This window comes from Ips typographus, linkage group LG16 (assembly GCF_016097725.1).
Source record: "Ips typographus isolate SLU linkage group LG16, UJ_Ityp_2.0, whole genome shotgun sequence".
Classification (NCBI taxonomy): domain Eukaryota; kingdom Metazoa; phylum Arthropoda; class Insecta; order Coleoptera; family Curculionidae; genus Ips; species Ips typographus.
The window spans coordinates 6,059,308-6,071,409 of record NC_138437.1 but is presented as its reverse complement, the minus strand read 5'-3'; the positions used below and the strand labels follow the sequence as shown (position 1 = coordinate 6,071,409).

At 33.5% G+C, this 12,102-nt stretch overlaps 1 protein-coding gene across 8 annotated transcripts; it reads left to right on the top strand.

Moving 5' to 3' along the window:
- The first annotated feature begins 374 nt into the window (after positions 1 to 374).
- LOC145738665 (uncharacterized) lies at positions 375 to 10,722 on the top strand. Of its 8 annotated transcripts, none has more exons than XM_081993597.1 (17): positions 375 to 789; positions 1,351 to 1,619; positions 1,675 to 1,793; positions 1,849 to 2,033; positions 2,089 to 2,186; positions 2,240 to 2,353; positions 2,413 to 2,666; positions 2,722 to 3,022; positions 3,082 to 3,177; positions 5,435 to 5,475; positions 5,535 to 5,749; positions 5,805 to 6,008; positions 6,059 to 6,431; positions 7,266 to 7,517; positions 7,574 to 8,332; positions 9,315 to 9,362; positions 9,715 to 10,722. In XM_081993597.1, exons 1-17 carry the CDS (start codon positions 574 to 576, stop codon positions 9,876 to 9,878), a joined length of 3,708 nt encoding a protein of 1,235 aa, XP_081849723.1. In that variant the 5' UTR covers positions 375 to 573; the 3' UTR covers positions 9,879 to 10,722. The 8 variants fall into 8 exon arrangements, with proteins under 8 accessions (XP_081849723.1, XP_081849721.1, XP_081849726.1 ...); XM_081993595.1 differs by having other exon boundaries at positions 6,059 to 6,437; XM_081993600.1 differs by having other exon boundaries at positions 6,059 to 6,437; positions 9,702 to 9,958.
- The last annotated feature ends 1,380 nt before the right edge of the window (positions 10,723 to 12,102 follow it).

The window sequence follows — 12,102 nt, the reverse complement described above, 5'->3', positions numbered from 1 at the left end:
CCGTCCTTGTCGCTTTTAATCCTATCAGGGTACCTGCAGCACTTTTGTAATTATTTATTGGACAAAGTTACCTTATCGATTAAAAATTATTGCTATCAGACTTGATCAGAAACAATTCGAATTACAATATAAGTACTGCAACACCACTAAATTCAAAGCGGAAATTGAATATATAGTCGCCTGTTACTTGTAACTGGCAAAATAATAAATTACAGTGTATGGCAATTGGCAATTGTTTCCAATTGCAACACCACGGGAATTCGGAACGCACTATTAACAATCTTAACGACAAAAACCGAACAGGCCAGGAGCGTCATCTGTCAAAAAAACTCTACAATTTGATTTTTGATATTTGTCAGTAGGTTATGGTGGATGATAGCTTGCTGCTCTTGATTGGGCCTCCCACCTCCCAGGCAAATCAAATTGTGAGTTCACAGTTTGTGGTGGTTGTAAATTCTATTTACAATTTTTAACTAAATTAATCGGTTTTACTTATTATAAATTTATACAAAGTGTAAATGAGTGTGACATGACCCCTATTTAAGAAAAATCACCCCCGGGAAAGTGTCAAAAATGAGTGCCGAAAATGATAAATTTGAGAAAATGGACATTGCCTATGAATTACTGCGGTTTATTGACCTTATGGTTCGCCAGAACTGCAGAAGGGCTCATTATGAACATCTTACTCGTACCAGACCCAGCAAAGAAGACAAGGATAATATATATGCTACAGACAACTTAAAGAAAGTCTATGATAAACCCAGGGATAATATTTACCAGCTACTAAAGGTAATATTTTAATTGACTACCACCCTTATAAATAAGCAAATTTTAGTAGTAAAATTCTGAAATTATTAGTCATTTAAGAAGTTTAGACTAAATAATGTGCAATTGTATAGCAGCTTATCAAAAAATACTTCCAATTATTTTGTCTATCAAAGCATTATTCATATAACATGATACTACACAAACATTAACTGCAGTGCTTCCAGCAATGTTATTTTTAATAATGCCATTAAGATATCACTATTCCCATGCTTAAAATGAGTATATAAAAACTGCTGTTTGTTGGGTTTTCAGTGATAAAATCGATAATTTGGTGAATACCAGTTGATGATACTAACAAGTTATACCTAATTTATCAGATTTTTATTTCTGAAATAACATTACCAAAAATAACATTATTTCATTATATTTATATGCTTATTATTCAAATTTCGCTTACTATCATATTTTATTAGGACTACCATGGTTGAGATATTCTACTATTTTGTCATTTATTCTACTACAGTTTGTCAAATAAATAGTAATTTCCCTTAATTGTGATTTGTAACATAAAATATTTTGCAGAATGCTCAGAAAACTCTCAAAGGTGTGAAAGGAGAGAGTGTTGGACCTTTACCAAAGAAATACTGGAGATACACAAAACAAGAACATAAACTACTGCATGACTTTCTTAGGAAGGTTCAGGATCATACCCCTAAGTCTCATTTTGTATGGTTGGACTTGCAGCATTATCTGTTTTATGTGTACAGAAATTTTGCATGTCCTTTACCAAAAGTTACCAATGAGAGTTTATCAGCTTTCTTTGTTTGTGAAATGCGGGAATTAGTGACTTAGTAGGTTATTTCAGTTATTTTATTCTATGTGGATTTAATCTTATTTCTTTCTCAGTTTGCGTACCCAAGATGAAAGTCAGGTTTGGATGAGGGTTTTTACATTGCTGAGAGAGTATTGCATATTTGCTCAGTGGCATTACAGTCACAGTGATAAAGATGACCAACCTTTGAAGAGTAATAATATTCTGTGAAATTATTGCAATGATTAATTATCTGTTGATTGTTGTAGGGTTTATATCTTATTATGAAGCAATGCTGACTGCAGCTAGATCATTGGTACCAGTATTTTTAGAGTTTGAGAAAGTAATATACAAAAATTATCAAGTGTGTTGGATTGATTTCAATACTTTCTTGTTCATAAGATTTTTTTATGAAAGTGACAGGGTAAAGACTAAAGTGGACGAATGTCTTAAGGTATTAGAGACAATTGAAATAATATTGATTTGTTGAGTTGAATTTCCTGCCTTAGAACAAGAAAATTCATGATGATACTCCTCAAACATATTCATCTATGGTGAGGATAAAAAGGACATGGACACAACTTGAGAAGAGAGCTGCCATGGTTAAGTGAGTAATATCTGTAAACTTAAATGCAACTTAATTAATATACTGCAATTTAGCTCAAACAGGAGATTACCAGATCACACTCAAGAAGGAATAAGGGACAAGAGGGCTTTGGCAGCCCATAAAAAACTTTTAACAGCAACTTTTTGGATAGAGCGCTCCAAAGAAGTGTAAGTTTTTAAGTTGATAATATAGAGTGGCTCTAATATTGAGTTTTAATTGATTTCAGGCGAAAAATCATTGACATGGACAGACTGGATGACAACATTTTTGACTTGCTGAAAGACAAACATTTTTTTCCTGAAGGCCCAGGCCTTAACAAAAATGGGCAGTGTATTTGTGAAGAATGTCTTATAGCTAAGTATAAGAGCTACTTAAACTCCAACGAAGATTTCTCTCTAATAACAACTGAAGAACGGACCACTTACTGCAGGAAATGTCATGTTATACTCAACTTAGACCAGTTTCAAAGACATGTAAACAGTGAGTAGAGTTATTGTAAATTGTGGAGAAATCTCTAAGTATTTTGGATTTTCAGGTCATATAGAAGACTTAAACACTTCAATTGTACCACCAAAGGCTTTAAATATTGCTAAAATAATGGATGTAGTTAAACTAGGTGATAGTACTGTACAGCTCAGTGAAATGTTCAGTGATAAACTGAAATTGTCCGACAAATACGGTGACGGCATTAAAGTATTACACAAAAACGATTCCAGAACTGCCTATGAAAACTTTCATGGACGTAAAGATATCAAATTGGCTGATAAATTAAAAAGTGGACTAACCCTCAGCTTGAGGGAAGAATTAATTACTAATGGGTTTATAAAGCCTCTTAGGTAATATAAATCAGTTAGTTTAAAAACATCAAGGTTAATAATTGAGCTTTTTGTTGCAGTAACGATTTTGATAAGCCCATCATTCCTAGAATTACTACAGAGAAATTGGCAGAAACTGAGCTGATGCTGAGAGATATGAGGAAACTTGGACATGTGTAAGTTTGTTATTTATGTACTCAGTACTTAGAATGATTTCAACCAACAAGTTTTTAACATTTAAAATTAAATAAATTTTGATTGTTGGGTTTTACAATGTGTGAGGTGTTTAATTTTTATGGCTCGAAAAATTGATTAATTTTATCATATACACTCAGTTCAGGATAATTAATTTGCATATTTCTTTGGCTACTATCTCAATGTTTTGTAGTTGATTTTTTTTATGTGAAACAGGTAAGGTTTCACAAAAAAAATATAATTGTATTATAATTACTGTAATTGTATCCTGCTCTATCAAATGTCATTGAAATAGTATGGAAAGACACAAATTCTACACTAAACTATAGCCAATAGCAAACGTCATAACTAGAGTCCGGATTAAAAAGCACAAAAATCGTCAAAAAAAGCAAAATCATTTTCTTTAAAAAAGCACAAAACTCTTTCAGAGATGCAATTTTTTTTTTCAAAATGCTTTAGAAGCACCCAAGATTTTATACTGTTTTGAAAACTTTCAAAATTTTTTTGAACTACTTGAGAGCATTTGGAAGGTTTTTGGACTGTTTAAACAGCATATTGAAGCCTCCAAATGCCTCTAAAGCATTCCAGAACCTCTTACATGGTTTACAAAATTTTTTGGAACCTTCTAAAAGCTTTAATATCTTCTGGGAGCTTCTAGACTAGTTTAAAATCATTTGTAATCTTTTAGACTGTTCTAAATGATTTTGGAAGCTTCTAGACTATTTTGAAAGACTACTTTCGAACCATTTGGAGTTTCTATAGTGTTTTGAAATCTTCTTAGACTACTTTAGGAACATTGAAGGTTCTGGATTGCTTTTAAGACATGTGAATTTGAACTTTTGGAAGCTTTGAAACTACTCTAGAAGCATACGGAAGCTTTTAGACTGCCTTGAAATTTTTGAATAGTTTCTAGACTAGTTGAAGTTTGTTTGGAAGCCTTTAGAGTGTTCTAAAAGCTTTTGGAAGCTTCTAGACTATTTTGGAAGGCTTTAGACTGCTTGAGAAGCATTTTGGAGTTTCTGTAGTGTTTTAAAACCTTTTTAGACCACTTTAGGAGCATTTGGACAGTTTAAAGAGCCTTGAAGGTTCTGGACTGTCTTTAAGGCATTTGAAACCACCTTGTAGACGGTTTTAGAAACTTTTGGAAGCTGTTAAACTGCTTTAGAAGCATACGGAAGCTTTTGAGAGCTTCAAGATAAATTGAAAAGCATTTGGAAGCTCTTAGAAGCTTCTAGGCTGCTTTGTAAGCTTTGCAAGACATTTTAGAGGTTCTATAGTGTTTTGGAATGTTTTTATATTTTTTTAGACTACTTCAGGAGCATTTGGAAATTTTTTGGTCAGTTTAAATTTTGGAAATTGATACTTGTCGTTCAGAAGCTTTCAATATCTCAATATAATAATTTTTTCGTCAAAGCAGTTATTAGTTTAGTTTATTTTTAAAAACTTGAAACGCATGTTTTGTAAAAAACTAGTTACACCATACAAAAATAGCAGTAAATAAGCACAAAAAACTAAAATAGTAAATCGTTACTTCTAGTAAATCGTTTCTAACCTAAGATTTTTTTAGTAAATGGTTTGGATTCACTTCCTATTTTATTGGGTCTTTGAAGCCTTATTTACTTTAAAGTTTGCAAGGAAATGCTGGTATTACTATTGTTTGCCTAGTAAATTAGCCATATTGTTTCTTTCTCAACATAATTGAGGCTTTTGGCAACAAATTAAACCAATTTTAAACAGTTGTTTCTATGGTTAGAAAACTTGATGTAGTGTTGCACAGTTGGTAACATATTTAGAAATTTAACCAAGTGTTTATGAAGAATTTTGGACACTTTCTAACGTGATTTTCAACTTTGATGACAAGCCCTATAGTTATTTTATAGTGTTGGCAACATACACCTGTTTATAAAGACTTTTGAGCAATGTCAGGATGTATATCAACAACAAAAACAGGAAACGGTCAACTAGCAATCTGGCAACAACGCACACAACTCGTTAAACGTCGAGATCGAGAAGGTCACGTTTGTGTCAGAATTGCGTTCAGTTAATAAGCGCGTGTTAGAAAGAGAGCGCTACAGGTCGCAACTAATCGCTAAGCAATACGATTGCATTTTCAAAACGTCAAACTCACTGATGACGTGCATCGCTCCCATTAGTGCCCTGGATCATAGCTATTAGTTTAAAGTTTAAATCCTCAAGAAGGTTTATGATAAACTTATAACAACATCTTTTCTTTTTCAGGCCACTTCCAAAGAAAAACGGTCACTTTTCACATTGTCAAGGTAATATTTACCATTAATTTTTTGTTTTTCTGTTGGAAAACATAACCTATATTTTTTAGAATCTTCTGAGCCTGCAGAGCGACAAAATAGATGCACTTGTACTTATTGTGAGTTGTTTGCGGTTCCCAAAATTGTTGATCCGCGTGCTAAACTCAGAATGAGGGCGCATCGACGCAAAGACAAGAAATATGAGGGTGATCCTTTCAAACCGATTTCTTCTTTAACAAACGGAAACAATAACACTCCCACTAACACAACTAAAACAGAAAATAGGGTATGTGAAAATAATAATTACGCGAGAATCTGGAATGTTGTAAATATGTTTTTAGGTTCCTGAGACGCCAGAGGCGTTACGCTTGCCCACAATTCTGGAAGATGGTTCAGACACAGAGGTTTCTAAGGAGGGTACTTCATCCTCAGTTAATCTTGCAGAGAATAACCGGCGCAAAACCAAGGCTGAAATAGCACAGCGAAAGGCGGCTGAAATAGCACAGAAGAAGGCTGAAAAAAAAGCGCGACAAAGAGAGAAAAAGGTAAAATTTGAATTGTTTTATAACATAATTCTCATAGATGTGCAAAACAGGAACAAGAAAAGCTGGAAGCTGAACTCGAATCGCAACGTAAACTAGAAGAAATGGTCAGAGCGGAGGAGGGACAAGAACAATCTGAAAATTATCTAGAGGATATGAAGTCGCAGGAAGAAGCAAAAATGAAGAAAAAGCTGAAGAAGGCACGTCAAGCGGAAAAGCGAGCAAACATGATACAAGAGAATATTCCTGCGGTCGTTACCATCCGACGAGTACCTGGAGGTGAAAATGGAACTCCTTCAGTTACCATTACTCTCAAAGGGTGCACACCTGTGCAGGATAAACTGCTAACGAAATTGGTCGAACCGAAAGTTGAAGTTCAGAATCTGATATTTGAGAGTAATCAGGCTCTTCCACCTGATCCTAAAGGTATTTGTTTTAATTATTGAATTGTATTTTTCACTCATATAATTTTAAACCATTTTGTCATTTGCTTTCTAATTGTGGCACAGGTCGACGTGAGTATTATTTGGTTAATTATGCATGAAGTTAGCATTTGGTTTAGCCGTTTTTCAATTATTGGTACACAGTTGTCCTGAATAATCATTGAAATAATTAAACGTCATTAATATTCCAGTTATTGCTCCATCCAGTGTGCAGAGCAAATTTGACGTCATGATTTTAACAAAACCAACTGTCAAATTACGTCATCATGACGGACCCTTACTATTCATGGCAACTGCGATGTTAAAACACAATAAAATAAACATTTTTAAATACTAATATGTTGAAAACGGCCCAATAAATGTCAACTTATAATATATTTTTGGAATCAGAAGAAAAAGATCTATAACTCATCAGAAAATATACAGGGTGTTCCATTAAAGATTTATCAAACGAATTTTAGGACTTTTATAACTGTGTGTACCTGTATAATTGATTTAATGGAGACACTTTTTAAGTCAGTGTTGTAGAGTTTATCTTCGGCCAATGGCGTTTCAGACTAACACCGTGGTTTATAACTTATCTCATAGGTATAAGAACTACCATAATTTTCCAAGAAAATAGGTTAATGACTAGTTGGGTTTTGTGTATATATTTGTCAAGAATTTAATTACTCTCAAGTAGTTGAACTAAATATATTCGATGCAAGTAATCAAACGAATTTTAGAAACCCTTGTACTAACTAATAAATTGTAATAAATAATAGGCAACAAAACAACTTGCGCAAAATTGCTTTATTGAACTTTTTTATGTCTGTAGATGGTAAGAAAAAGAACAAAGGTCCTAAACCAAAGCCTAGAAGAGGTCCATACAAAAAACCAGCGCCACCAGAACCGCCTGTATCGAAAATTATAGCTAGAGACGTTAAAGTCACTCTAGCTGTAGATCCAACACCTGATATTTCCCTCAGTCCCTTGAGTGAGAATAGACCTAAAGTTAAAGAAGTGAAAAGAGAACGTGAACCTACTGAAGCTGAAATTAAGGCATTGGGAAATCTTCGATTACCACCAGGTTTGTAGTTGTATGTTTAACATGTTAAATGTACTGTAATTAAAAGTGTTTTATAGGAATAACCATCACAAAGGTTGAAGGTCCAGTGAATGCAAACAAAAATTACATAGCTGCCGAAACTAGCAGCAGCGCTTCATCAGTATTAGGAAAATCTGGAGTGATTGTTGTGGACACAGAAAAACTCATACAGAAAACTAAAAATGACATTTCTAACCAAACAACTGAAACGCAAAAGAAGAAGAAAAAGAATAAGTCGAAGAAGGTTCATTTTGAAGAAGATTCTGGAAAGTCCAATGACAAGCCTAAGATGGTGACATTGAGAAATCCTATGTTCCAGCAGTTCCAAGCACAAAACTTAGCCAAAGCTCCTCTAGCTTCTGAGGAAACCGCTCCTGCTGCTATATTTACAAGCGAGAACGGCATGGTGACTATAAGAAGTTCCAGACTACAACAGTCAATTGACAACGGCCTGGTTGCTGAATCGCCATTGGGAATGCCCTTAATGCCCGATTTACTGAGTCCAGTAACCAATTTTTCTAATCCGAATTCGTATACACCTCAAACTGAACAACACGTAAACGGAGTTGAGGAAGGAGTCAAAAACAAAGACGTGTCGTCAATGGACGCTCAAGAGATTTTATCTGGTTTACCTGGAATTGAAATCACTAAAATTGACAAGAAATGTGATCATTCTTCTGATCTAGCTGAAGGGATTTCGTGCAATGATGCCCAAGTTTCCATTATACCCTCCAATGGAACTGAGTTTAATTTGGACTTGTTACATGACTTTGACAAGGATGAAGACTGGATTTATGGTAAGTTATAGTTTCTAGATGATGTGCATGTATGTTTCGATATTTGTCACCTCCAGCTTATTTAATTTGCGTTAATGTATTAACTTTACAGCCTAAAATTTTCAGTTTAATTTTAAATACCCTCTTATCCTCCTAAAATGTATAATTACTTGTACCAAAGCTAACAAAATATAATATAAGTTGGGTCACTCCCGACGATTTACCTTTTCCGCGTACTGAATAACAGTGGATAGTCAAGCCCGTTTAAACTACAAAGTACCGACAAGGAGTGACACAAACTTATATTATATTCTGTAAACTTTGCTTATACAAAGTATATTTAAGTACCTCATTTTAAAATCACCGCAGCATTGTGACAATTTTTTAGCATTTTAATAATTCGCCAATTTTATTACAGGATCGGTTAAACTGGAGAAGATGTCCCAAATTGCATGCTTTCCTAAAAACTAAAAACAGTGTTGCCAAGTTTGAAAAAAAAAGTGAAATAAATATGATTTTTTAATTGGTTATTGTTGATTACCCGACGAATAATGTAGTATATAATTAGAAATTTAAAATATATTTATTTTCCAATAAAACGTTTCCTTCTACAACAGCTTATAAATTCTACAATTTAATTAACTTTTGTATAGTGATACTAGGTGATTATACCTAGTATCACTATACAAAAATTGTAGAACAAGTGAGAACTATTAATGATCAGCAGTGCTTTTAGTTTTGGGAGCATTAAATTTGAAACTCTTCATATACACGGTGTTGGAAAATAATTGCTAGGAGTTCTGAAAGAAAAAACGGCCACCAAATCATTATTTTGATAATTTTAGGCTGAAGTAAAATCGCTTTTTTAACACTTCGCTTAACAGTTGAAAATTTATAAATAGCAGTTTATTGAAACCACAATCTGTTTTTTTTTGTTGTTTACTTTTCAAATAGCAGTTTTCGTATTCCCAGGCTGATATTTTCGTTTTTCATGTTTTTACAGGGGGTGTAGCCAGTCAACTGGACAAAATCACGCTTCCCTTTAAAACTGGTGAGCCCCTTAAAAAGCAAACTGTCCACTTTCCTCTTTGGGATCCTAATTAATTTAGTTTTTGTTACGATTTTGGTGTTTCGGTTAATCAAATTCTATTACACTGTTAAATTTTTCTAAAATTTTATGGGGTGGTGGCCTTATGTTGTCTCTTGTCTACGATAGTTTTGGCTTTAAGAAACTTTAAAATTTTCAAAAAATTCCAGATGATGCACTGCGCAGAACTGAAACTTGTTCATGGCCGTCTGGATAATAGAAATGAAAGGAACTTCAAAATTTGTCTTCTGAAAAATAAACCCACTACTTTCTGTTTACCCCATGTATTAACCTTAACATTAGGTGATTATTTCAGAGAACGTTTTTAAACCAAGAGATGTACTAGAAGAGGACATGGATGATGAAGAGTTAGAGCTAGAAGCTTTCAAGAGGTTCTGCCACCAGTCAGTACCACGGAAACAGAAGGCTGTGGCTCATTTTAATGTCTCGGATATAGTTTTAAAAAAGAAATTATCCTAAATGTTCTTAATGTAATCGTTTAAATGTCTCCTTACTGCCAAATTAGATTTACCTGCGCCTATTTTCTAAATGGACTGTAGTTTTAAAGATGGTTGGTTTTACTGAATGCTGATTTAAAACAAAAAGGCCAATTTTATATCGTCAAACTGGAGTTTAAACTGATGGTGAAACTTCAGTTCAACGTTTGTAGTATATGAAAGTGGTCGTAAATCTAATATTGGTCAGTCAACTACTCCGTTAATCATTTTTAGTTGCTCTTATTGTCTAAGAGTTGTGATAATTTATTTTTTTTAATTATTATTATTTCTATATACTTAATGCATTTCGTGTTGAATGTAATTAAAATCGATGTTGAATGTTTGGTGTTTTTTTTCTCAGTATTCATTTATTTTAGTATTTACATATTATTGTATTTTTAAGGGATCAATTTCGACTGAAAAAACTATGTAATTAATTTTTCAAGAATTAACATTTTATGTAGGAAAAATGAAATACAGTTAAAATTACACATTTATGGTTTATGCTATTATTCATGTTACATTTATAGTAACTATTTCCTTGATTGTCAATTTCAAGATGTCCCTCTTTTGAAAGTGTTGAATTGAAATGAATAAAACATCTAAATGTACCCTGTAACTGCCAAATTAGATTTAAAAATGTTATTTTAAACAGTTTATAGTTTTTCCAGTTATTAATACAGTTGAACTCCTATTAACAGCACTAAATCTAATTTAGGTTGGTCAGACTGTGTTAATATTTAATATTGTTTTTTTTTAAATTATGTCTCACGTTGTATCCTGCTAATTCAATGTTCTAATGGATTAAAATCGATGTTGAATACTTCTGTTGATGTCTTTTTGTTCCTTTCTGTATGTTCACAAAGTTGAATTTTGTGGTCAAAAAAAGTAAGGAGGCGATTTTTTGTAGGCAAAATTCAACTTTTTTGTAAACAAATTTTAATTACTTAGATTTCAAAGTAGTCCAGGGTCCCCAAGGGAGGAGCGGCTATATGATAACCATAATTAATACTGTAAATTTCATGTGCCAAAATTTCTGTATTGGTAAATAAAACTATTCCTGGTTATTCAACACAGCTGAAACTCGGTTTTACAGTAGCTAATGAACCAAATTAGTTGCAAATTAGAATTTTGGTTGTTTTAATATGGAAATCTTGACACATGGAGAATGCTTTAAAAAAATGGTTGCCCGAATTACTTGTCAATTAAACAGAGCACTATAATTTTGTGTGTTGTAGTAACACCAGCCGTCAATAGATGGGTGTATACTTTTTACAGGAAACTTTCCTAGTAGTCTGCAGCCATCTATTGGCGACTAGTGTTACTACAACGTGCAAAATTACAGTGTCATGTCTGTACTAGTTGCCAATTAAACAGAACACTGTAATTTTGTACGTTATAGTAAGGCCGGCCGCCAATAGATGGTGGTAGACCACTTGCAGGAAAGTTTTCTGTAAATAGTATACACCCATCTATTGGCGGCTGGTGTTATTACAACACGCAAAATTACAGTGTTCTGTTCAATGAATAAAAAAATATAGCAGGAAGGAGCAATAGCAATCAAAGAGGGGGACAAAAATCGTTCAGTATGGCGGCCGTAAACTGTCAGAAAATCAGTGACGATAATCAATCTGCTGTTGCCCACTATTCACAAATCCACTAGTCAATAATAATTCAACTAATTTAAGTTTGCAAAAATTAACCTTTAACGGACCGAAAAGCAAAACGAACAAAAACAACAAATCTTTGCGGCTTTTAGCTAATTTCACATACCACCAAATATAAACAAAACTGGTTTACGACTAACTTCGGAAGTTTTATTCAATTGCGCAGTAGGCGAATGTGGGGGACAAAGATGGCGACTTCCGTCTCGGTCGCTTAATGCACAAATGGGGTATTTGCTACCTCCTGATACTTGTTCTTTTTGCTCGAAGGATTCACACCCATCTATTGGCGGCTAATGTTACTACAACGTGCAAAATTACAGTGTTCTGTTTAATTGGCAAGTAGTGCAAGCAACCATTTTTTTAGAGCTTCTTTTCTTTAAATGTCTTACTGCTAAATTAGATTTGGCTTTGTCTATTTTTTAAATGTACTGTTTGAGGATAGTTTTACTAGATGCTGATTTGAACTTGAATCTTGACACATGGTGAATGCTCTAAAAAAAATAGTTGCATGCTCTACTTGCCAATTAAACAGATCACTGT

Excerpts from the sequence above, each read along its gene's own strand:
- LOC145738665 (XM_081993595.1), top strand. The coding sequence starts at position 574 with ATGAGTGCCGAAAATGATAAATTTGAGAAAATGGACATTGCCTATGAA. Across the intron at positions 5,750-5,804 it reads CAACTAAAACAGAAAATAGG|GTTCCTGAGACGCCAGAGGC; the intron begins GTATGTGAAAAT and ends ATATGTTTTTAG. Across the intron at positions 7,518-7,573 it reads AAATCTTCGATTACCACCAG|GAATAACCATCACAAAGGTT; the intron begins GTTTGTAGTTGT and ends AGTGTTTTATAG.